Source organism: Trypanosoma theileri, assembly GCF_002087225.1.
Source record: "Trypanosoma theileri isolate Edinburgh chromosome Unknown TM35_Tth_17_V1, whole genome shotgun sequence".
NCBI classification, from domain to species: domain Eukaryota; phylum Euglenozoa; class Kinetoplastea; order Trypanosomatida; family Trypanosomatidae; genus Trypanosoma; species Trypanosoma theileri.
Window position 1 is genome coordinate 274764 of NW_021639859.1, and position 22778 is coordinate 297541.

At 39.0% G+C, this 22778-nt stretch overlaps 10 protein-coding genes across 10 annotated transcripts; all 10 read right to left on the bottom strand.

Annotated features, from left to right (window-relative positions):
* Positions 1 to 244: 244 nt before the first annotated feature.
* TM35_000172240 (BES15S03c) lies at positions 245 to 565 on the bottom strand (the record flags this gene model as incomplete). The annotated part of the gene is made up of 1 exon (XM_029026303.1): positions 245 to 565. One exon carries the CDS (start codon positions 563 to 565, stop codon positions 245 to 247), a length of 321 nt encoding a protein of 106 aa, XP_028882418.1.
* Positions 566 to 2271: 1706 nt separating this feature from the next.
* Positions 2272 to 2721, bottom strand: TM35_000172250 (uncharacterized protein; the record flags this gene model as incomplete). The annotated part of the gene is made up of 1 exon (XM_029026304.1): positions 2272 to 2721. The coding sequence occupies one exon, from the start codon at positions 2719 to 2721 to the stop codon at positions 2272 to 2274; it is 450 nt and encodes a 149-aa protein (XP_028882419.1).
* Positions 2722 to 3119: 398 nt separating this feature from the next.
* On the bottom strand, positions 3120 to 5027 carry TM35_000172260 (uncharacterized protein; the record flags this gene model as incomplete). The annotated part of the gene is made up of 1 exon (XM_029026305.1): positions 3120 to 5027. The coding sequence occupies one exon, from the start codon at positions 5025 to 5027 to the stop codon at positions 3120 to 3122; it is 1908 nt and encodes a 635-aa protein (XP_028882420.1).
* A 734-nt stretch (positions 5028 to 5761) lies between these two features.
* Positions 5762 to 7528, bottom strand: TM35_000172270 (putative RNA guanylyltransferase; the record flags this gene model as incomplete). The annotated part of the gene is made up of 1 exon (XM_029026306.1): positions 5762 to 7528. One exon carries the CDS (start codon positions 7526 to 7528, stop codon positions 5762 to 5764), a length of 1767 nt encoding a protein of 588 aa, XP_028882421.1.
* A 378-nt stretch (positions 7529 to 7906) lies between these two features.
* Positions 7907 to 9187, bottom strand: TM35_000172280 (uncharacterized protein; the record flags this gene model as incomplete). The annotated part of the gene is made up of 1 exon (XM_029026307.1): positions 7907 to 9187. One exon carries the CDS (start codon positions 9185 to 9187, stop codon positions 7907 to 7909), a length of 1281 nt encoding a protein of 426 aa, XP_028882422.1.
* Positions 9188 to 9588: 401 nt separating this feature from the next.
* On the bottom strand, positions 9589 to 14004 carry TM35_000172290 (putative cleavage and polyadenylation specificity factor; the record flags this gene model as incomplete). The annotated part of the gene is made up of 1 exon (XM_029026308.1): positions 9589 to 14004. One exon carries the CDS (start codon positions 14002 to 14004, stop codon positions 9589 to 9591), a length of 4416 nt encoding a protein of 1471 aa, XP_028882423.1.
* A 505-nt stretch (positions 14005 to 14509) lies between these two features.
* On the bottom strand, positions 14510 to 16312 carry TM35_000172300 (uncharacterized protein; the record flags this gene model as incomplete). The annotated part of the gene is made up of 1 exon (XM_029026309.1): positions 14510 to 16312. The coding sequence occupies one exon, from the start codon at positions 16310 to 16312 to the stop codon at positions 14510 to 14512; it is 1803 nt and encodes a 600-aa protein (XP_028882424.1).
* Positions 16313 to 16878: 566 nt separating this feature from the next.
* TM35_000172310 (uncharacterized protein) lies at positions 16879 to 18591 on the bottom strand (the record flags this gene model as incomplete). The annotated part of the gene is made up of 1 exon (XM_029026310.1): positions 16879 to 18591. The coding sequence occupies one exon, from the start codon at positions 18589 to 18591 to the stop codon at positions 16879 to 16881; it is 1713 nt and encodes a 570-aa protein (XP_028882425.1).
* A 264-nt stretch (positions 18592 to 18855) lies between these two features.
* TM35_000172320 (uncharacterized protein) lies at positions 18856 to 20499 on the bottom strand (the record flags this gene model as incomplete). The annotated part of the gene is made up of 1 exon (XM_029026311.1): positions 18856 to 20499. The coding sequence occupies one exon, from the start codon at positions 20497 to 20499 to the stop codon at positions 18856 to 18858; it is 1644 nt and encodes a 547-aa protein (XP_028882426.1).
* A 272-nt stretch (positions 20500 to 20771) lies between these two features.
* TM35_000172330 (polypeptide deformylase-like protein) lies at positions 20772 to 21554 on the bottom strand (the record flags this gene model as incomplete). Its single annotated transcript, XM_029026312.1, has 1 exon — positions 20772 to 21554. The coding sequence occupies one exon, from the start codon at positions 21552 to 21554 to the stop codon at positions 20772 to 20774; it is 783 nt and encodes a 260-aa protein (XP_028882427.1).
* Positions 21555 to 22778: the final 1224 nt, after the last annotated feature.

Consider the following 22778-nt stretch of genomic DNA (forward strand, 5'->3'; position numbering starts at 1 on the left):
AGGTTGTGGGATTAATTGGGTGCCGTGTGTAGCGGTGGTGGGGTCCTCGGGATGTTTCGCTCTAATATGGGCTTTGAGGCCTGTTTTAGAGCGCGCAACTAAGTCGCATTTGTCACAGGGAAATGTTGGTCCTTCTGGTGTCGGTTCATCGGTTCGCGGGCGTTTTCTTTCTGGGACAGGGCATGTGACATTGTGCATGTATCTGAGGTGCCGTGTTCATCCACTTTTTTGCGGAAACGTTCGGTTACACATATTGCAGGCATACGGGTGAGGTTTTGCTGTAGATACTGTGGGACGAGGTAACGTTGTGACAATCACGGGTATCAGGAGGGATCGCGCGATTCCATGCCAATGCATGCGCATTAGCATCTGCACCAATGAGCTGGGTAAGTCCGGCTGAGTTCCACTGCAAACCTCGCAGTGAAGGGCTGGGATTTTCCTCTACATCACCACTCAGCAGTAATCTGGTGCGGGTGATACTGCTGATAGCACGTCGACATGTGCCCCAGGACCTTCTTGGATATAGTTCTGCCCCAACACGACGCGGCTGGTCCCGCTGCTGCATAACGCCGTAGCCTAAGGGTCAACGGGTCTTCCAAAGGAAAAACATCGATGGCTCTTTTGGCTTCCCCCGATAATACGAAGCACCTGGACCTTGGCACCACGTTGAGGTGGCTGGCATTACCAAGGATCTGTTTCTGTACAATTCCCACTCTTCGCAAACCCCATGGAAGTCATAAATGAAATAGAGAAAAAATTCATAATGTCACCCTTATTGGTCACACAATCTTTCAAAAGTCTAGCTTTATGGTTTTGATTCCTGAGTTTATCATAATATTGAACTCTTTGATTCCGCCGCTCTGTGGTAATTTCTCTCTTTTGTGCAAAAGGCGCGTGAACCACAATGGAAGAACACCACCGCCAGTACACACAACGCTTTATATATTTAAGGGGTTCTTTGCTGGCAGAAGGTTTGTTTTGTTATCCTTGCGTTTCTTCCCTCGCACTAAGATAACATGGCGTTTTGTATCGCCACTATTTTTCCAATTTGAAGTTTTTTGCTCCGGGGGAAGCAGCGGCAACAACAACAGCACCAACAACAACAACTCAGGTAACGACGAGCACTGCCCGCATCCACAAACACCGCCCCAAAGAACCCCATGGAGGACTCTGTTGGTGAAAATGAGTGTCAACATTTACTACTCAATCTTCTCACGCTAAAAATGACACAAGGGTTTTTTGTTTGCAACAACGGCGTTGCTTCGGGTAAAAGTCGAGGCCACCATAGCAATCGTTTTCTTCTTTTACAGAATGCAATATTTCCACAGGACGTCACTTAAAGATAAAAAGACCTTGATGATGAAGCGCTACCTTATCGAGGTACCACGGTTGAGTACTTGAATTTATTCAAGAAAACTAAACACAAGCAATATATTTTTGCAGGAGGTGGTGCCCTTTAAAACCAATTTTCTTTTTCTTTTCAACACATGCGTTCTGCTTAATGCTATCCCCTTGGTGACGTTTGGCCATCGAAAGGTGGTGCCAAGGTCCATTACCTCGTATTCTTTCGAGGGAAGCCATAGGCCAGTAAACTCTTTGGTGCGGAGCTTTACGGGTTCATAAGCTACAAACGTCAAGCAGCACCGGGGCCAGCCGAGTCTTGCTGGGACAAAACTTTATCCAAGAAGGCCCTGGGGGACGTTCCGGCGTGCCATCAGCAGCGGTTTCTTTTACATATTTCACCTTTTTGTGAATGCTGCTAAAAAGGAGTGACAGGGACCCTAGAAATAGTAACAACCATGCCCTCCAGTGGTGGAAATTGGATTTAGCCACTGCGGAGTCGACTCAGAGAAGCGAGAAGAATCCATGCTCTGCCACCTACGAGATCCATAGTAATTTCATTACCAATGTGTAATACCTTTTCGGTAAAAAAAAACGGGGGGAAAAAAAAGGAGAGAGAGAAAAGATTAAACACATAAAAGAACTTCTCGGGCCCTCGCCGCGCCAGATCAAACAGCAGAAAACCAAAATAATAATTTTTTTTTTTTTTTTTCCAGTTTTCCAAGAAAAAGAAAATAAACAAGAAAAAAAAGGAAATGCTGACCTGCAGCGGCATGTTGTGTACATCCGTTTCCCTGCCGTCTTGTTTTTTTTTTTTATTTCACAGACGGGGGAAAGTAGGGTGCTAAACAAAACAAAAGAAAAGAAAAAAAAAGAAATGAAATGAAAAAGAAAAAGAATTAAATTTTTCTTCCACTTGGGAAATTCCTATTAAAAGACATGGCTAGCACAAACGAAAAGAACCAGGGAGAGCAAGAAAGAGGACATCAACGAAGAACCACCGCCACTGGCACCGTCTTTTTTCTTAGATTCGGCGTGCTCACTCGCATCGGTTTTCGTCCCCCCTTCTTTCTTCGCCGCCTCCTGTTCCTCTTGCTGCTCTCGCAGTATTTCTGCGATTGCTCTGTCCTCTGGTGTCGGCGTTCTTACCCCCAGAGTGCTTTCCATCGAGAGTCCGTTCCATGCTGCAACTCCCGCGGTCAAAGGTGACCTCATTTTATTGTTGCTCCGAGTTGCTTCCAAAGTTTTGCCGCAGTGCGATGTGTTCTTTTTGTTCTCGCCTTTATTGCAATTTGACTCGTTTAGCGTCTGGCGAGACTCGGTTTGAGCGCAACCAAATGAACAGAAGATAACAAGAAGCAAAATAAGCAAGAAACGCATTATTTATTGAGACTTATCTTCCTTTTTTTTTTTAATTTATTTTTCAAACTGTATTCCGACACTCTGCTGTTTTTTTTTTTTTTTTATTTGCAAAAAAAAAGGTCAAATCACACAAGTTGGTAAAGCGTGCAATTAGTCTAAAGCTAAAAGGTTTCCAAGAAAAAAGAAAAAAAGGGATAGAGAAAAAAAAAAAAAAAAGTGACACATAATATTTTTTTGTTTTATTATTATGAGACGCACGCAAGAGTTAAGAGCCACCTTTCAAAAACAGAGAATATATAAACATATAAAAGAGAAAAAAAAACACTTTTTTTTTCGTTTCACGAAGTGGGATGCCACAACCTCTTCACCTCCCATCCCCTTGCTCACGCAAAAGTGCGACACACCTTGAACACTTCCTATCCGTCTGCGGTTGCAGTTGCTGTTACCTCTGGGCGTGTCGGGCAAATATATTTAATTGAAGAGCAGGCCTGAGACGCACGTTCCAATGGCCATTTTGGATCTTTTACAAAGAACTCTTGCCTAAAAACACTGGTGGGTCTTAGCATCCAATTGCAGCGGCTCTGAAATACATAGTGTTTGGTACCTTTCTTCGCTTTATTCGGTCCGGTATGATGGTCCTCAAGCGCACATGCGAGAATATTTCCATCATTAATACAATAACTTGAAACATCAGCATCAGAAATATGAACAGGGACACCCTCAATAAGTTTTTCTTTACCAGATTCTTCAAAATAAGCGTCAAATGTCCAAGAACCGTTGCTGAAATTTCCGTTCCAAATACGAAGGTCAACAGTCCTTTTTCTGTGTAAAAAGTACAAAAAGTTTCGACTGTCATATTCACCAAACATTACTCCCTCTGGATTAACAAAAAGCACACCATTAGCTTCTGGATTTTCAGATTGACACGTTTCCATAGATTGAACAGGATACCAAGGAAGTAATTTCACCGTTTCATCATCCAAATCACTTAAATTTTCCTTCATTGCGTCAACACGCTCATTAACAAGCATTTCTGAACCCTTAAGATCTCCCAACATGAATAGATCCGATATGTACAATTTATTTTCGGCAAAAGTAGCCTCAAAAATGAATCCAACTCCATGATCACCTGCTTTTTCTTTCGCCAAGCGTAATAACGTTGATGGAGCTTCAGTAAATCGGAATATTATTCTGTATGAAGGTAAATGAATATAAACAGCATTTTGATATCCAATTAAAATTACTTTATCGCCCTGCATCCATGGAGTTATCATATAGCTTCGAAAAGCATAAGCATGACGTACGAAAAAAGCATAATCTAATAGATAATTTGGTTCAGAATAGGGAAACAAAGCGGCTTTATTAAGATTTAACAATTGATTTTGAGCTTCCAATATTTCAGTAACAAAATTTGGATTGCGCTCAAGTGGACACTTTGGCATAAGTTCCACATCTTTTAGCGTTATAGTTGTATCCTTCATTGTAATAACAGAACCCACTTGTCTTGAAGCGTCAGCGACAACTTCTTCCAAAGTTTTATCACGACATTCAACAACAAGAATAGGTTCTCCCTGAAGGTAATTCGCACAAAATTCATAGCTTTCAGGATGCAACTGTTTTGCAGACGCATCAGTGTAATCCACCCCTCTTTCTTTTGTATTTTCCAAATCATTATCAAGAACAACTGCCACATCAATTTTCAATCCACTTTTCTGAAGAACAGATTGTACATAATAAGGTTCAAATTTGTTTCTCAAAACAATGTCATCAATCACAATACCCTCAAAAGTGTTTTTACGAGAGAGTAGATCAACCAAGGGAGCAACAAACTCTGCAGGAGAAGGATCACTTTCTTTATCCTTTGGCTTTAGAGAAATATATTTGCATTTGTATGTCTCTGCTATATGTTGCGCCACGGATGTTTTTCCCACACGACGATATCCAAAGACTACAATAACAACCGGTTTTGCTTTTCGGTATGAAGGTGTCGCACTGGGTTGCATATGACTCATTGGAGCTGCATTATATTGCTGCGCTCTTGACCTTCCAGCGTTGTAGGGTTGCACTGGTGGATTATGTAAAGGCATTGCTGGACCACCGTGATGGGCGGCATTGTGAAATCCTTGACCTCCCATCATATGGCGTGGGAACTGCGGGGGTACCATCATAGGCACGGAGTGTGGGGGTTGGTTCTGATAATAAGAGGAGTACCCGTGATAACGGGGATCATGCGGTCCAGCCATTCGCTGGTGGACAGGCTCTCCTGTTGGATCGGCGTTGGCCTCTGCTCCTGACCACGGCACGGCATTGGGATTGAGTGTCATGAATTATAAAAGGAAAGATGTGTACTCACTTTCTTTTTATTTTTGTCTTCCTAGTTTTTGTTTTGGCAATTTCGCCTTCGTGTACACTTTATGACGTTCTTATTTTTTTTTTTCTTTTTTGTTCTCCCTCTCTCTCTCTCTCCTTTTTTTTTCTTTTTTTTATTTCTTTCTCTAATTTCCTGTAATGTATGAATGTACGCTTGAGGGTTGGTGCGTGCAAAAGGATGTATGTGTAAATATTATATTATACTAATTTTCTTTTTCGTTGAGGTGAAACTTAGTTGTTGTCGTTGTTGTGCACCACCACCTCCTCCTCGTACGAGTACTTTTTCTTTTGCAAGCGGTTTATAAATCTTAAAAATTATCGTCGAGCTCGTCTGCAAATAAATAAATAAAGTAAGAAAAAAAAAAGAAAGAAAGAAAAGGGAAAAGAATAAGCAAAAAAGAACAGTCACAAAAAAGGGAAACACACAGAAACATGTCATTATGAACCATCTTCATCCCCTTCTGGATTCACACCTCTTAATTTCTTTCTTTCGTTTACAAAATCGTTTCTTGCTGTTGTCCACAAAAGTCAATGAGTAATGTGAATAGTATAGGCACAATACCACTCTCTTAGTAGTTTAAATACAAAATCTCGGGTAAAACCATCCTGTAAAAATTCTTTCTTTCTTTACCTTTCTTTCCCTTTTTACATCCAATGATTACCCCGAAACCTCATTTTTTTTTTTTTTTCAGTTTGTTCCATAAAAAGGAACCTTATCACATAACTCCAAGAGTTCTTCCAACGTCAGATGTTTTAGTTCCACAATTTTCGTCACAATACTGTGTTTATTCGGTGATGTTTTGTCATTTCGTACCCCTTTAAAAGACCATTCCGTTGAAACTAGAGATTGTGATTCCACCTCTGTCATCTTTTTCACATCCATTAAAAATAACTCTACAATCATTCCATTGCATAGAGAATTTTCTTTTACTATCGTAGATGGTATAACAGCAACAGCATTAGCGTATGGAGTTTCTCCAAAACCAGCGCTGTTCTCTGGGGTGTCATCTGTAACCATGAGATCAAACTTCCACTTGTCATCTTCAAGCACACCATTTGCCAAGCGAAAATCTACTGTGCATAGTTCTACAGGTTTCCATTTTACAAGAAACTTATCTCGACCAATTCTGTAGAAATCATTATGCTGAAATACCAAACCATCTATGGGAAGATTCGCTTCTTTCCAATTTGGAATAAGCGTTCTTAATTTGTTAATAGGAACATAATCTTTAAGAAGAATACACTGGGGTTGATTAGACATTTGAGAAAAGTACTCCCTAAGTATTTTAAGGCGTACCTCAAATCGCATTTTCTTTCCTTCCAAACCCCAGAAATAAATAAAATCAAAAACATAAAAAATGGGTTGATTATTATGAACCACTAATTCAGTGTCAAATAATATTTCCACAGGCCAATCAAGGTGACGACTGGTAATAGATTTCTTAGCTTCTGGTGAAAGATCAGAGCTCATATTTACACCTTGAAACATTTCATTAAGATCATAGCAATGTGTAAAAGCAGAAGGAAATCCAATGTAACCGTATTTCTTATGCTTAACAACCAAAAAACGGACACCATCAGCTTTCAAGGTTACATGAAAAGTTGATAGTAATGATCTTAACTTTTTATGAGCAAATGAAAAGTATTCCCTATCAAGATAAGCACCTATACTAGATATTGGTGCAGTATCTTTTCTTCCATTTAAATTTCCTACTGCTGCGTGAACATCTGATACAATTTCCATATATTTTTCATATTCATCAATCAATTTCATTCCTTTTTCTTCACGACGTGCTGAAACAGGAATAGTAACATTTGCAGGTAGTTCAGCTAATTGTGTTTCTATTGTAGATTTAATCTCTTTAAACACATCATCAATTGAATTATCTTCTGTAACTTGAATACTTTTATAACATCCAACAGGGACATAAACTGCAGCTGCAGTTACAGCTTGCGATTTCTGTTCAACCGCACGCCAATGTTGATGTCCAACTTTATTATCACCACGGGCCTCTGCACGTTTAGAAGCCAGCTCTGGGTCTATAGAGAGCATAAAAACAAAAGGAACAGGTAAATTTACGGAGTTTAGAATAGATTGCACATAGAACGCATCAAACTCGCTGTTCACAATAAAACGGTCTAAAACTACACCATTATATCGTCTTACTTTACCTTCACCAAATTCTTCTTCTAATATTCGTCGCAACTCCACAAAAGGTTGTTTCCCTTCTCTGAAAATGGAACCAGAGGAAATGGCTAACAGACCATATTCCTTAGTGAGAAGAGAACTCTGTGTTGTTTTCCCAGCACCGCGACTTCCAAACATAAGAAACACAACCGGTTTTTCGCGGGATGGTGCAAATGTCTTTTTCACACCATTTAACTCTCCATTAGGGACAGATTGACGGAGAAATGTCGGTATAAAGACAGGAGCATCAGGATTAAAATTTGACATTGTCGTCGCGTAATGTTTCTTCTTGTTTTCTTTTATTTCTTCTCTAGTCTGTGGTGTGTTGTGCTTGCTTTCTTTTTATTTTTATTTCTTTTTTATGTAAAATAGCTTTAGTATTCTTTTTTAAAAAAAATAATAAAAAAAACAATCAAAGGGAAATCAAAAATTAAAAAAGAATCCAACTTGAGCGAGACTTATTTATCCATAACAATAGAATCAAACACACATACACAGACACAAACAATATATTACAGAAAAGAGAGAGAGAGAGAGAGAGAGAGATGAAAGAAAGAAAAAGAAAGAGAGGGGAAATACAAACACAAACTGTATATCCCACTCTTGTTTTTTTTTTTTTTCCTTCCTCCTGTATAAATGATACTCTCATTCCTCAATTAAATTCTTGTACTCTCCCTTTTGAATAGCCTCCGCATATGTGTACTTTCGGGGCGTCCGCCAATCATCCCCATAACACTCCACCAAATACGACTCTGGTGGCACAAAGAAACCATTCCCACTCAAACTTCCATCATTATTATCACAGAACGGCATACATTTTAAATCTGACTGAAACGGTGTGTGATGATATCTATACATACCGTGGAGCCGGACAGCCGCATCTTCATAGTGTGTGGCTGCCCATACAAAGGGACCTCGCTTCGCTACGAATGCCGCATCATCATCATCATCCAACAGTGGTGGGTAGTAGATATTCACATCAAGGGCAATACGGGTTTCGTGATGGAGAAAACGTAATTCCAATCCCTTTTCTACTTCTCCACAAATATCAAAAAGAATAAAGCGACCATCTATAGCTACATGTGATAAAAGTTCCACAACAGCAGATTGTATGTCTCCTTCCTCTTTTGTAGATTTCATTCGCTTTAGTTCCTCATAAAAAATACCAATATCAATGTCGTTATCATGAGGAATAAAAAATCCCTCACGGTGGGCACCCAACGCCGTTCCACAAGCCAAGAAAAAAGGTAATTGAATATCATTTGCAACACTTCGAAAATCAAGAAGTGTGCGTTGAAATCGCAACTGATGTTCAATTTCTGCTGGATTAGTTAAACACGTTTTAATACGCGACAAAAATGCATTATCCTCCGTTTTATTATTAATATTTTTCATATTATTAGTGGATAACCCCAATAAATCTTCTTGGACCTCTTTTTGTGATGATGAGCACAACTCTTCAGTTGAAGTCTCTTTAAACTTTACTTCACAGCATCTGTCAAGATACTCCACCACAGCTATTATATCATCATCTGATACTTTTTGTGTGGGATCACAGAATATCTTCCATGATTTTTCCAGTAATGCGTTATCATCCATTTTCTCTTCAGCCAGAGAGTTTTCCCATTTATTTTCCATCCACTCCTGAAGAGCCTGTTTTCGTTGCTCACTTATTGTCCCTGATCTATCGTATGATTTTTTAACTATAGAACGATCAACTCCATGCCGTGAGTGGGAAGGTGGAATAACACCAGAGTTTATCTTGGGAAGTGATTGACTCTTTTCTTGAATCTGGTTAACAGAACCCGCTGTTATTTCAGCAACAGCACCATCACAAATAACACATGGTGATTGATGAATGTGTGATCTGAACACAGATGCAGAACTACTAATGGAGGTACACAACAAACGCTTGGAGCAGCGCATCACCTAAAAAATACTCCTTCGCAACGGGGAGTATTACCACTGTGAACTAGAGGGAGATATCTCTCTGCACTAGTAAAAAAAAAAGAAAATAATAATGAAAGGAAAAAAGAAACAAAAAAAAAAACATATATAGAGAATACTCCAAAAGAAAAAATATTATTATTATTTGCCACCACATAACAGTAATAATAACAATAATAATAATAATCCAAACAGTCCTTTAAATTTGGCATATCGCCTAAAAGGTTTTACTTCTTGGTTGTTGTTTTTTTTTTTTTCTATTTCTTTCTTTTCTTTCTTTTTGAGACCCCAGTTTCATCATCCAAAAAGGAGGTCTTTCTCTTCCCTTTATATATATATATATATATATATATATGTTATCATTGAACCGCAATGCACAACTAAAACAAATTACACTCTTCATACACGAGAGCAGCGACATTTGTAACGCGCTCAAGCTGTGTATAGGCTGCCGTTGCAACGGCCTTCCGTGAACGTACATCCAAAAAGAAGAACTGTTCCAGTAATGAAGCGGATACCAACATCTCTTTCGAGCGAAGTGCGCTTCGCGGTGATCCCTGACTTAATCCAAGAAACATACGAGGCGTTAACCCCGCCTCATGTGGTAAATCGGTTTGCAGACGACGCGTAACCCACAATGCTGTTCGACTCGCCTGTTCACCAACGGGTACAATGAAACCAATTTCACCATAGTTTGTGGCGTAGAGAGTCACACTAGAGTTTCCAGCGAGGGAACGAAATCGCAGACTCTTTGCCAAACACCCACTAGGAAGACGATAACCACCATCAAGCGATAGTACAGACTCAAGAACTTTCTTTGGTTTACCCGCCTCACTCTCCTGTAGACGAGGTGTATATCCCATTACCAGTACATTTCGCTGATCATCGGAACACAAGATTCCCACAGCACGATCATGGTACATCATATCACAGTGAACAACAGAAACCGTATTTTGATCCCTACCAAGGACATTAAGTGTATGATTTTCTTCATTAAATCTGGCTAAAGCACAAGAACGATAAAGATCACCGTAAATAAGATAATTACGGAATGCTGACATTCTTGTTACATAAATACCAGCATAAAGTAAAGCACTTACCACTAATTTTCTAGTTTCCCAATCATAGTGAAAAAGTTTAATCGTACCACCAACAGCAACAGCTATATGATTACAAATTCCAGTTACGGTTGTAGCAGGACCATTAAGAGGTTCAGAATGAAGAAGGAGAATCTTTCTTCCTGTCTTTCCCCACTTTGATGATAATAAAAGAATTCGACCTCGGCAGGTCACATCCTCTCCTAAAGGAAAAGCTGTGCTTACAACACAAACAGGAGCTGTGGCAGGACCTTCACTTCCTTTTTCAGTGAGAATTTCCATCATTTGAGCACCCAATACTTGTTCATTTTCTTCTAAAAGAAGTGTATCATTGCATATCCAGTTACTAGTAGACATAAAACGAATTTCAAATCGATCTGCCATAGGTACACGAACGCCAGCATCTGGAGAAATAGGTGGTAAATTGCATACAGGTGCCTCCGTTGTAACACTTTGAATATTTCCATATTCCTCATCATAGTTTATCTTAAGATGTACATCAAAAGGAGCCTTTTGTGGTCTAAAAGGTTCTTTCCGTGATGTTACAACAAAACAGCAGTGAGCAGGTGGATGATATACAATAAAATGAGGAGTAGCACCAAGATGAATACGACGTGTTAACCATCCATTTTTATTAGGTTGATACTCTGTTTTCATAGAAGCGAAATCAACAAAACCTTCACAACAGAAAATAAAACCACTTTCTATAGAAGGGAAAGGAACAAATCCTTGTACAGGTACAGGTGCCTGATGACGATAAGGAACAAGTCGTCGCATTCGACGATTCCAGAAAAGAAATAGTGGATGTTGTCCACAAACGTATACCCCATTATTCCCAGCAAGAGCATTAAAAGGAACAATACGACGACTACAGTGACGCATGGATTGAGTACAATTTTCAATAATGGCTCGTTCTCGCATTAAACGTTGTTTTTTCATTTCAATAGATTCGATAACTTCACGTTCTGCTTTATTATCAAGAAAATGATGAATATATTTAATTAAACGGAGCGGTCCAAAATCATCAGGTGAGAACATTTGATAAACTGCAAGTTCACCACTAGCAAGAATAATAAGAAGTGATATTACTTCCTTTTCTCTCGTATAGGCAGTAGAATTATTATCAGATGTTGAAGACGCATCATCCTGTAATGTCACTAACTCCACATGTGTGACAGGAATAATAGGTTCAGTGTTTTCTTTTTCCTTTTCTTTTGATGAATCTCCAGAAGTATCAGTAGTAGAAGAAGCATCAAATACACAAGAGGGAGGTAAAATTCCTAATTGTGGAAATAGTGCATAAGAAGTACGTGACTCCATATCTGTTATCGTCATTTTCCCTTCTGTATCAAATGTGACCACACGTTTCTCTTCTCGCCATAAAGTAAATGCGGTTACTTTCTCTGCAAATATTTCCTTTTTAGGTGATGCATTTGTTGCTTTTAGTGAAAACTGAAGTAATGTTCCATCCTCTAAAAGTACAAATAATAATTGTAACTCTACTTCAACACATGCCGCCTTCGCATAACGTTGTTTATCGGCTTCTCGTTCAGGAACAAAGAAAAATTTCTGAAATAAAACTCTTCCATCTGGAGATATAATCCGTCCTTCTCTTTCTGTCACTTGTAATAAGGCATTTAACCATACGAGATCAGCGGCAAACACTGTTCGGCATGATGCCAAGAACTCTGAACGTCTCACATGTTGAACAGAGTTCCCACGCACTGTGAAGAGAATTGTAAAGGGAAGACCCGTTAGTAATAAATGCGATGGGGCATAAGATGAAGTGGTACGAGTCATGTGTTCATCTTCTTCATGTTCACGAGGTCTTTTTGCAGTTTGTAATGATGGTAAAAAGAAGGCAGAGACGGCATTAACATTTTCACGACGCACAATATTATGGCGAATAGATTGACGCATTAAATAAAGAGAACCAGAGGCACCATAACCAGCACAAACCGCCAAATCCATTTTCATACGAGCCTCTTCAATAGAAATAGGTGGCATGGGTTCCAATGTTGTATTTTGTAAAAGTTCTGCATAAGGCATATTAATAAACCAAGAGGCATCTCTTCCATTAGTGTTGTGATTATTACATTCACTCTCTGGGGTACAATCCACGGCATCCATATCCATAATACAACCAATAGCCTCCATATTATCGACAACTTGGAATCGACTTTCCGTGTTACTCTGAAATGTGTTAATCACAGCAACACAGGAATCACCACGAGCTGAACCCAAAAAGGCAATGTGAGGATTAATAAAAGAAACAGTAGAACTGTAACAACCAACACCAATAATATCAATTTTTACACTCTGAACTGTTGAACCTTGGGCTGCAAAAAGTAAAGTGAGTACCACACCATCCTCTTCTGAAACGGCAAGAACATGAAGTCCTTCACTATCTGCATTCATAGAAGCGGCTGCACAGTTGGCAAGTGAGAGATTTACTTTAAAAAGTGCATTTGATGATTCAAGTTGATTATCACACCACATGACCTTTCCAAACATTACCGCAGATGACTTTGCATTTACACATTCCTCCATTCCATTATTGTTAAGATAAGCTCCATAACCACGTTTTGTTGTAATGTGCATAATGGTGTTAATTCCATAACAAACCACACCAGATGGGATTTGTGCAAAAGAGCTCACAGGTGTCATGTGAGTCACATTACACGGAATATCATCCACCTCACCTATCAATAATAACTTGGGAGCATTTGTAGAAGCAGCAGATATTTGTACCCATACTACTTGTAAGGATAAAGTATTAGATTCCACCATCTTTGTTCGCCACTCTACCAATTTTACACGACCAGCCCATGTTGGTTGCCGTTCACACAAAACAGCAATAATAGGCTCACCATTAGACTCAATGAAATGAATATCCCGCACATAGTGAATACGACTCTTAACAGCTGTTGCGAGAGTAAACATAGAAATTACACCAATGCGCAGTAACAATCCATTTAATGCTGGAAAAGATTTGGAAGTATTTGATTCACCCAAAACATTGGTTTCTGCTTTTGTATCTGTACGTGGTATATCACTATTACCATTTTCAGATAATTCCTTATAGTCATCCTCATCACCCCAATCGTCTACAGGTGCCACGGTTTCCTTTATATTATTATTATTATTATTATTATTATTATTATTATTATTATTATTATTATTATTATTAATATTCTCCTCCCCATCTTCTTCAGCTCGTTGTAGACCCAAAAGTGGAATTAAAAACATATGACGACGCCGTGCCAATACAGTAATAAAACGTCCTGTTGGATCCACACGCATTAATGGATCTAACGGCTTCACATCATCTTCCAATTCCCGATCATCTAACTGGACAAGTGCCAATGTGTGAAGATGCATTAATAATGGATCATACTGCACAAAGGAAACATGGAAATCGTCAAAACACATCGCAATAATATCAACTGTAAACCCCGGCGGACGACAGACAATCACAGCGACGGGTGGAGCATTTAATTCTATACTAGTAACAAAGGACATATGCGAATCACCATTTCCCACAGTGTGTGGAACTCGCCAGAGCTCCAGTATATTCATCTTTACTACCACCACCTCCTTTACATCCTCAGCAAGTGAAGTGGAGAACTTCCCAACAATAGAGTGAGTCACACCTGAGGCGGGGAAGCTCGGTGCTACCGCCGCGTGCATCATGGACATAGAGGAAAGGGTCTATTTTTCTTTTCTTTTATTAGTGCTGTTGTTGTTGTTATTGTTCTCTTCTTCTTCTTTTTATTGCTGCTATAACGGTTCTGTTCACTACAAAGAAATATATATATATAAATCTATGTTTATATTTTATCTTTGCTTGGCCCTTTTCCTTTAATGGACCCCACCCCAAAAAAACTACTACACATCATGTAGAAATACATCAAAGTAAGGAAGCAATAAATAAACAACAACAAAATAAAAAAAGAACAAGAGAAACAGATGCAATAATTAGGAAAATTAATTATTAATAATAATAATAGGAATGAAAAAAAAAAAAAAAACATCATAACCAAGGAACCACTGTATAACACCATATAAATAACTTACTCTCCAAAATATATTTTTCTGTTTAATCTTATTTAACTAAAAGGTAAAAAAAAAAAAAAAAAAGATATATATATATATAAGCAACATCAAGAACACGCACATATACAAAGACGAACTCCTCCACACGTCACTGCAGTTTGAGACCATGTAAAATACAAATAATTGCGATGCTTTCATTCGTTCTTGCCCTTTTAAGTAAATCTATATAGTTTAACCCAAGTGGATGCTTCATTGCAGCGCGTAACGCCTGTTCACTGCTGGAAACAAGAAAAAAAATAGCAAGCAACATCATATTAAACACAGGCTCCGGTATTCGTTCACTGGGCCACTCTCGTAGATAGAAAAAGAGTATCGTCAATAATTCATTCGCAGGGTGTCCAAGAAAAGATCCTACATAATACTTGGACAACATGGGATGTGTGGTGAGCACAGCAGCATGTGTGAGATTCACTGCAAGTGCGGCTCCAGTATATGTAATCGCCGTATTTCTATAATCCATGATGGCTAAACCAACGGCACTAACCCAATAACTCATGAATCGATTGGAGTTTAGGGCCACAGCTCCATGTACATCAGATGCCATGTTGCATAAAACTCTAAGAAGCCCAAGTTTACCATCTATCATCATATTCAAAAAGTCTTTAGCCCCATTTGCCAATATACCCAAAAATAATGGATGATAGACACATGCGATTAACACGCCTTTATGAAGTACCGCAATACGTAAAGCATTAAGAACAGGACCCCATAAAGTACAATGATTATGTAAAAGAATAGTAACTATGATTTCCACAAAATCTGAAATGACTTTTGGATCAATAGATTCAATTCCTTCACCTAAAGCAAATGCTAATTTTAATGCCATTATAGACTTTCGTGAAAGAATTTCCCGCTCTACTAACTCAATCACATATGGCATAACTACCTCAAGAGCACGACGACCTTTCCTCGCATCATCCACACGGAATATAACCACACATTGAGGCGGTCGAGCATTTAAACCACAAGATGCAGCCGACATCGCAATACGCATTGAACTCTCTTTACGTTCTGTCATTCGTGTTAACTCCAGTTTGGAAATCACATATTGTACTCCTTTAATAAATCGAAGTACAACGCCTTCTAAAGCGCCACCAACCCTCGTATTTATAATATCTTCCACGGTAGAAGTAAGATAAGAAGGAATAACTTTTGAAGAACCAATAAGAAAATTAACAGCATCTGTTGTAAAACTATGACAATTATGTTTTGTCACGTGATAGTCTGTAAGTCTATAAGACTCTTTTTCTCTGCGATGAATCCATGACATAAACTCAGCAAGTGTCTTGGTCGTTTTTCCAAGTTCTATTGTTTTATACTTTTTTCCAAAACGAGTTCGACCAGATGCAGAACTTGCTATTCCACCTTCAAAAAAGAATTCCATACCATAACATACCACACTACTGTGATAAATACCAGAGATATGAACACCCACTAATTTTTCACTACTAGAATCAAAAACTCCATTTGAAAGATCATACACATGTAGCGATACCGTAAAACTTACTTCACGTGGAGGTGACTGCACTCTAGATAATACAAAGGTCATACGATCTGATACATTTAAAGTTAAATTATCTTCCTTACATATACGGAAGGAGGGAATAATAATACTTTTTGAAGTTCCACTACCAATAGTAGAATCTGGATTACTAGGAAGCCTTCGTTGATCACAGTTGGTGATATTTGATGGTGATCCTGATGACTGAGAACGTATAGATAATAATCTTCGATAACTAAAAAACGAAGATGTGTGTGGGTCACGAATATTCACGCGTTGACTCTGTGTTTCCGATCGAGGGTCTGACGGTGTGGTAACCCCATGAATGAGACCATTAGGCTCTTCAATAGGCTCGTTGTATTTGAACTGGTCTTCGGAGCTCCAACACATACCTCAGACTAACAACTGCAGCAAAAAAAAAAAGAAATAAAAAAGAAAAAATAGAATAAATAATAATAAAAAACCAAAAAAAAAAAAATGTTTATATTTCTTCACAATGTGAGAAGAATAATAAGGAAATGAAAGTCAAGAACGAGATTTCCATATAAGGGAAAGCATAATTAACAACAACAACAATAAAAAAAAAAAACAAGGAAAACACACAGACTATCACAACATTTCCAAAGTGTACTGAATCACAAATAGTAGTACATATGTCCATTCACATACTCTTGCAAGACAAACAAGAGGAACACACACATCCACACGAAGAAAAAAAAAAAAACGATACACACACACACACATATGCAGATACTCAAAACCAAATATAGGGGAGAGACTCAACTGAAGGAAAAAAAGAAAGATCTTCAAATAACAGAACTAGATGTTAGACGCAAGATATCTCTTTCTTTTCTACCTCACTCCTTTTTTTTTTATTTCTTTTTTTTTTTTTTTTTGTTGTTGTTGTTGTTTCGTAGTTATTTATTTTACATATTCCAATAGAAGAAATGTTCGTGCTAATAGGTAACAGACTTCAGATCCCACTTTTTCCTCATATCCATTTCCTGAACTCTGTTCTTTAGGGATTGTCTGAGCATTTCTTCATGATCGTGCTCAAAACGTTTGTTTTTAGCACTAAGAATGAGGTTTTTGTGGTACTCCTCTGCATGCTTTTCTTTTTTTGCTAACTGCATTCGATAGCGCTGCTGTCTCATATCTTGGCGGCGATTCTCATGTTCTTGATTTTTTTTCATGATTTCCCGCTGAACGAGGCGCGCTTCCACGTAAAGGTCATTGTGCTCATTCTTTAACTTCTCCATATTCTTTTCGGTGCGTCGGTCTTTTGCTTCACAGAAAGCACCAAGTTTCTTCTGCGCTTTTTGTTCTTGGTATAATCTTCTTTCCCGCCTATGAGCCCGATCTCTTACAGATTGTACATATTCCTCAAAGGTAGGAAAAACGTTAATGTTACAACGGGCCCGCAAATCTGCTGCAATAGTTCCCGTAGGCTCAATACCTTCCATTTCTTCTAAAAATCCATTCCATTTTTTAAAATTAGTACGATTGCGACGAACTTCTAACTTTGCAAGGCGAACATAAGCAGCAAGTTGACGTTCATGCGGTGTCATTGGAAGAACCACCTTTTCACGGGGTGTTTTTTGGGGTTTATCACTATTTTTCTCTATATCAGGACTTGGATTATTTTCACTCTCTGGTCGATCATTCAACTTATTAAAAGGAATCGTCACAGATGGTTCTACTTCATCCCTCTCTTCCCTTTCCTTCTGTTCTTGTTTTAGCATAGTAGTGAAGTTATTGTATTCTTCCGCCATGGCTGCACTATCATGCGCATACCGTAATAGAAAAAGACGATACTCGTCTAATTCTTCTAATTCCTTTTTCAATGTGGCAGTACTTCGTTGAGGATATGGTACTGGAGGTAAATAAGGTGGATCCGGAGGTGGTTTAGGATACCGCGGTACTACTTCAACATCCTCGTCAGAGGAGACATTGAGATCCGAACTACCATCTGCAGCTGGAGAAGCACTATTAATAGAATGATTTTGTAAATATTTTTTTACATATCGTTTGTGTTGATGTCGTCTTTTACGCTGCTTTGATGCTGATGTTGCTGCTTCTGTTCTGGTTGCTATGATTACTCCTGGTGGACGTGCAGGTGTTAGTGGGTGTGGAGCTGTGGTGGAGGCCACACTTGGCCTCGGTGTGGAGTCGACGGATAACTCACGGGCTACGGAGGGTCCTCCTGTTGGACCAACAGTTAATTCATTCCCATCGGCAATCCCATCATTCTTTCCATCTACACCATACTGCGGCTGTGGTCTTTTTAAGCCACGTTCATCAATACCATCATCATCACTGCTCTCGGTGTCGAGTTCCGCTAATGCCTTTTCCAGTAATGCCTTTGGTACTTTTGGCACCCCCGGGGCATCAGGGAATTGTTTACAACGCGCCTTCCATTTTTCATGTACGCCGCCTTCCACAATGAGACGATTCTTTACAGCTAAAATCTTCCGAATGTTGTTTTGGCGTGCGCGTTCAGTTAATGTGTACCGCACGAGCACCGCCGCCGTACTGTCGTTTTGACCTTCGAATGATTTTTTCGGCCGGTGCATCACATCGCGTGGGACGAGGCCGAGTTCATCACAGGCAAGAACAGCGGCTTCACCCTGCGTGCCAAATAGATTGGCAAACGCAGCATCCATCTCCATTCTGCTTATCTGTGTGCGTGTGCTGGTGGTTAAAAGAGAGAAATAAAGAGAAAAAGAAAGAAAACAAATACTAGGCAGTATTATAGTTATATATCATTATTGATAAGAGCATGAATAAATAACAAAGAAGAAAAGTCCAAAGGCGTATGAGTGTGAGTTAAAAACTCATTTATATCTCTCTTTTTTTTTTTTCCTTCACACTAAAAAGCACATTTTTCATCTTTACAAAAAGAAAAAAAAAAAAAAAACAATTACAACAATACGTTAAAGCACTACCACCACGTCATCGCTGTTAACTGACCGTAACTCCTCCACTTCATCGTCCACAATTATGACAGGCTCTTCCTGAGATCCACTTAACTTGTCACCATTGGTTGGTGTGCACAGTGAACGGGACGCACCACACATCTCACAAAAGAGAAACCCACCAATTTGATTAAGAAAACTACACCGTGTACACATCCATCGTCTAAGTGATTTCTTAGAGTTCAACGGCGTTCCCACTATCACTTCAGCAGTTGTGAGAGATCTCTCACGTTTTACGGCGGTCCCACAATCTGCACAAAGAAGATTGTACACAAAAGGACGCGTTTGTGAGAGACTACCCGCATCACCTCCGTTATTTTCAGAAAAAATACGCAACTGTTGAGTAAAACAACTTAAACTTGACCTAACGTCACTTCCCATTGATAATACAACTTGTGCTTCCTCACTTAAAAGACCGTGCTGCAGCAATGAAAGCCAGGCTCTAAAGAATAATACACCATGATTACGTTCCATCATATGAGCTAACTGATGCATCACAGCACTATACACATACGCTGTTGGCAACATCTCTGAAGATATATTCGGTGATCGTAGACGAACTTTCACTACAAGACTTCCTGAAGTATTTTTTACTTCACTTTGCGACATTACATTCATTGTTGGCGGGTAAAACTCTGAGAGACATTCCACTTGCCATTGACGTTCGTGCAGTAAGGGATCGAGTGCATCCGCCAAACGTCCCAGTAAAGCACAAGCAGAGAAATTGTCTACAAATTCTGTTAATACCCCAATTTTGTGAACCCGAAACACTGAAGATTGCGGGGGTACTCGTCGAGTACAATTACAAGCTTCACAATATTGCAAATTACAATAATTATGAAATGCACATCGTCTACAATCCCAACCTTCTTCATTTTCACCTAGACCCAATATATCAGAACAAAAATCACACACGGTAATTCCAAAAGTATTTGAATTACCACACCGTTGACAAATCCAATTTTTCTCATCTAACACATTACTATTGTTAGTATTAGTGTTAATGGGTGCGTGATCACGCGTACATCCATCCCGCTCTCCTCGTTGATTCATTTCAAGACGCCTTTGTGCTTCATCTACAAGTACGTGTCTCATCAATACAGGATTACTGCGAATAGAAGATGTAGTGGGTAGCAATTCTCCCAGTCTATTACGTTCAATAAAACGCGGATGCCGATTTGTGGGTTCTGTCATTATCCTTGAGGTCATGCTAAACTCCAATCGCTCACACTCCACAGCCAATTCGGCGTACAATTGCCAAAAGTATTTGTCATGTCTAGAGTATTTACAGTGTGCAATCTCATGTATTAAGGTGCACAATACTTCATGGAAAGGAAGAAAAGTTTGTTTCGATCCTGGCGCACGAAATCGAACACATACCTCATCTCCTTTGTTTACATTAAGTCCAAGTAATCGTGCACTACGAGGATAAAATTCTTTTAAATGCTTAATTTTCCAACGATGTGCGGAAAGAATAGCATGTCCCCGAATCTGGAGCTGTTGCATGTACGTTCTCGCACACTCATCATTCTCCCACCCTAATGTTGTAGCCACGCCAATCGTACTATAACTCGCGATGGTGTTATCCATTAGTCTCGCCATGTGAAGAATAGGCCAGGCGAGGAGAGACCTTCCACCACCCACACGTAGGCCAAGTCTAGGTAATAAAGAAAGAAAGAAAAAAGAAAAAGAATAAAAGGGGACATGCGCAGATATATGTACATATGTATTCCCCAACACAGAGAGAGAGAGAGAGAGAGAGAGAGAGAGAGACGGCAGTAGGATCAACCCTTTCTTTATTTTTCTTGTTCTTGTAGGACAAACATAACAACTTGAGGAAAGAGAGACAGACAGACAGACAGACAGAGATGTTTTCAGTTGTTTAATCGAGCATCATCAAAGTGTTGCTGCATATTCTGTGCATACCACCACTCCATTCCAGGAGGAACTATTGGCATATTTTTAACGTAATCAAAAAATTGATGAGGTGCTGTAATGTATGCCTCTGCTGAAGGAAAGTTAGGTGGCCATAAATCTCTCTGCCCCATCGCAATACCACTTACAATAAACTCTGGTCCCAACGCCTGATGCATAATTGTTTTCCCGTACAAGTGATCTAATTCATGCATAAGGCACCGTGCCCGCATCCCATCTAATACTTCCGTCTTTTCATTCCCATATTCATCCCATCCACAACACGTGATAGACTGCGGCCGCAGCACCCACGCATTACAGGCACCACACGAAATACAATTCTCCCACATTCCATACATGGGAGCGATAGAGTTGCGATCATCATAACCAGGAACTGTTGGATTCACCCACACTTCAAAGTTTTTCTCGTCTGGGTGATTTTTAATAAGCACTACAGCAGCATCCCAATGTCCTTTAGGGGCACTGAAGGATATACAGTGAAGGTCAAGAGCCATTTTGTTTAGACTAAGCAATTGTGATTGAAACAATGGGGTGTTTACTTGATTTTTATGCAGTTGGAGGACAGGACGTGTTAATGTGCGGTGTGGATAACATGCCACACGTGCTTTCACTTGTGCCTCCAATTCTAATTGTGCAGAAATACGATCCTTAAGACGCTTATCTCGTGCGGCTGCGCTCTTCGCCCGCAATGCCAACAGAGAGCGGGAGAAAAGCCCCAACATTACCAACGCTACCTTCTTCCCTTCACCTAATCATATATATATATATATAATAAACAAAGAAAGAGAGAATAGAAAAGAAAAGGTGTATACATTATGGTCTTTAGACCCTTCTCACTTCTTCGCCATAAAGTAAAAGATAACAATAGATTAAACAACACAAACAAGAAGAATTGAACGCCAATACCAGAGAACTGCAACAAAATGAAAGAAAGAAATATTCCTTCAATGACAATATATATATATATATATCTGTATGCGTTATGTTCATGTGTGTGCGTGATGGTGTACTTACTCATATGCGTCTACATAAATACAACGTAAAGTTGCCATCACGTGACGCTAGTCGGGCAAAGCAAGGGAAAGTATCACTGAACACAACACAACAAATATCATATTTCTCGCTTTCCTTATTCTCCACACTCTCCTCTCTCACCTTTGACAACAGACCAGAACAATCTTTTTTTTTTTTTCTCTTTGTTCCCCTACATTCGTTCTCTTTTTTTTTTCAAATAAAAATGAAGAGACGGCACTCCTCTTTTTTTTTTTCTTTTTCTGTTATATTCTTCTTTCTTCTATTGATATGCTCCTGCCTATTCTCACGTGACTCTTTTCTTTTTTTTTTTTAATAATACTCGCTGTGACTACAAACATACATGAGACGGCCAAGAGCGCAAGGACCATAAGTACGGAGTAAACAGAAAAAAACACACAAAAGTACACACACGCCAAAAAAAAAAAAAACACACACACACACACAATTTCAGAAACGGCTTAATAATGCCGATCCCTTTCACTTCTTCCCCCGTCACACAACATCTGAACAGAAAGGGATATGAAGTGAGAGCACAAAAAGAAAGAAAGAGATAGAGATAGAGAGAGAACGAAAATAATAAAAAAAAGAGGTTTCCCTGAATTACCTCCGATTTACTACTGACACATGATAATAAGAGAAAAAAAAAGGTACATGAGGGGAAAAAAAAAGAAGAAACAGACTATCACCACATATTCCTGTAGTCCTTTGTTTTTCGTACTGGAATAGAATTATCACTCCATTTTTAATCACTTTGTATATATATAAATATATTTTTTTTCCCCTGAAGCACATACTTCTTGCTATGGTAATGTGGAGATTTTTATGATTTCCTTTTTTACGTTTTTCATGACCACTAATTTTTTTTTTCTTTTTTTTTCTCTTTTTTGTTTAAAAGATAATCTCTTATTATT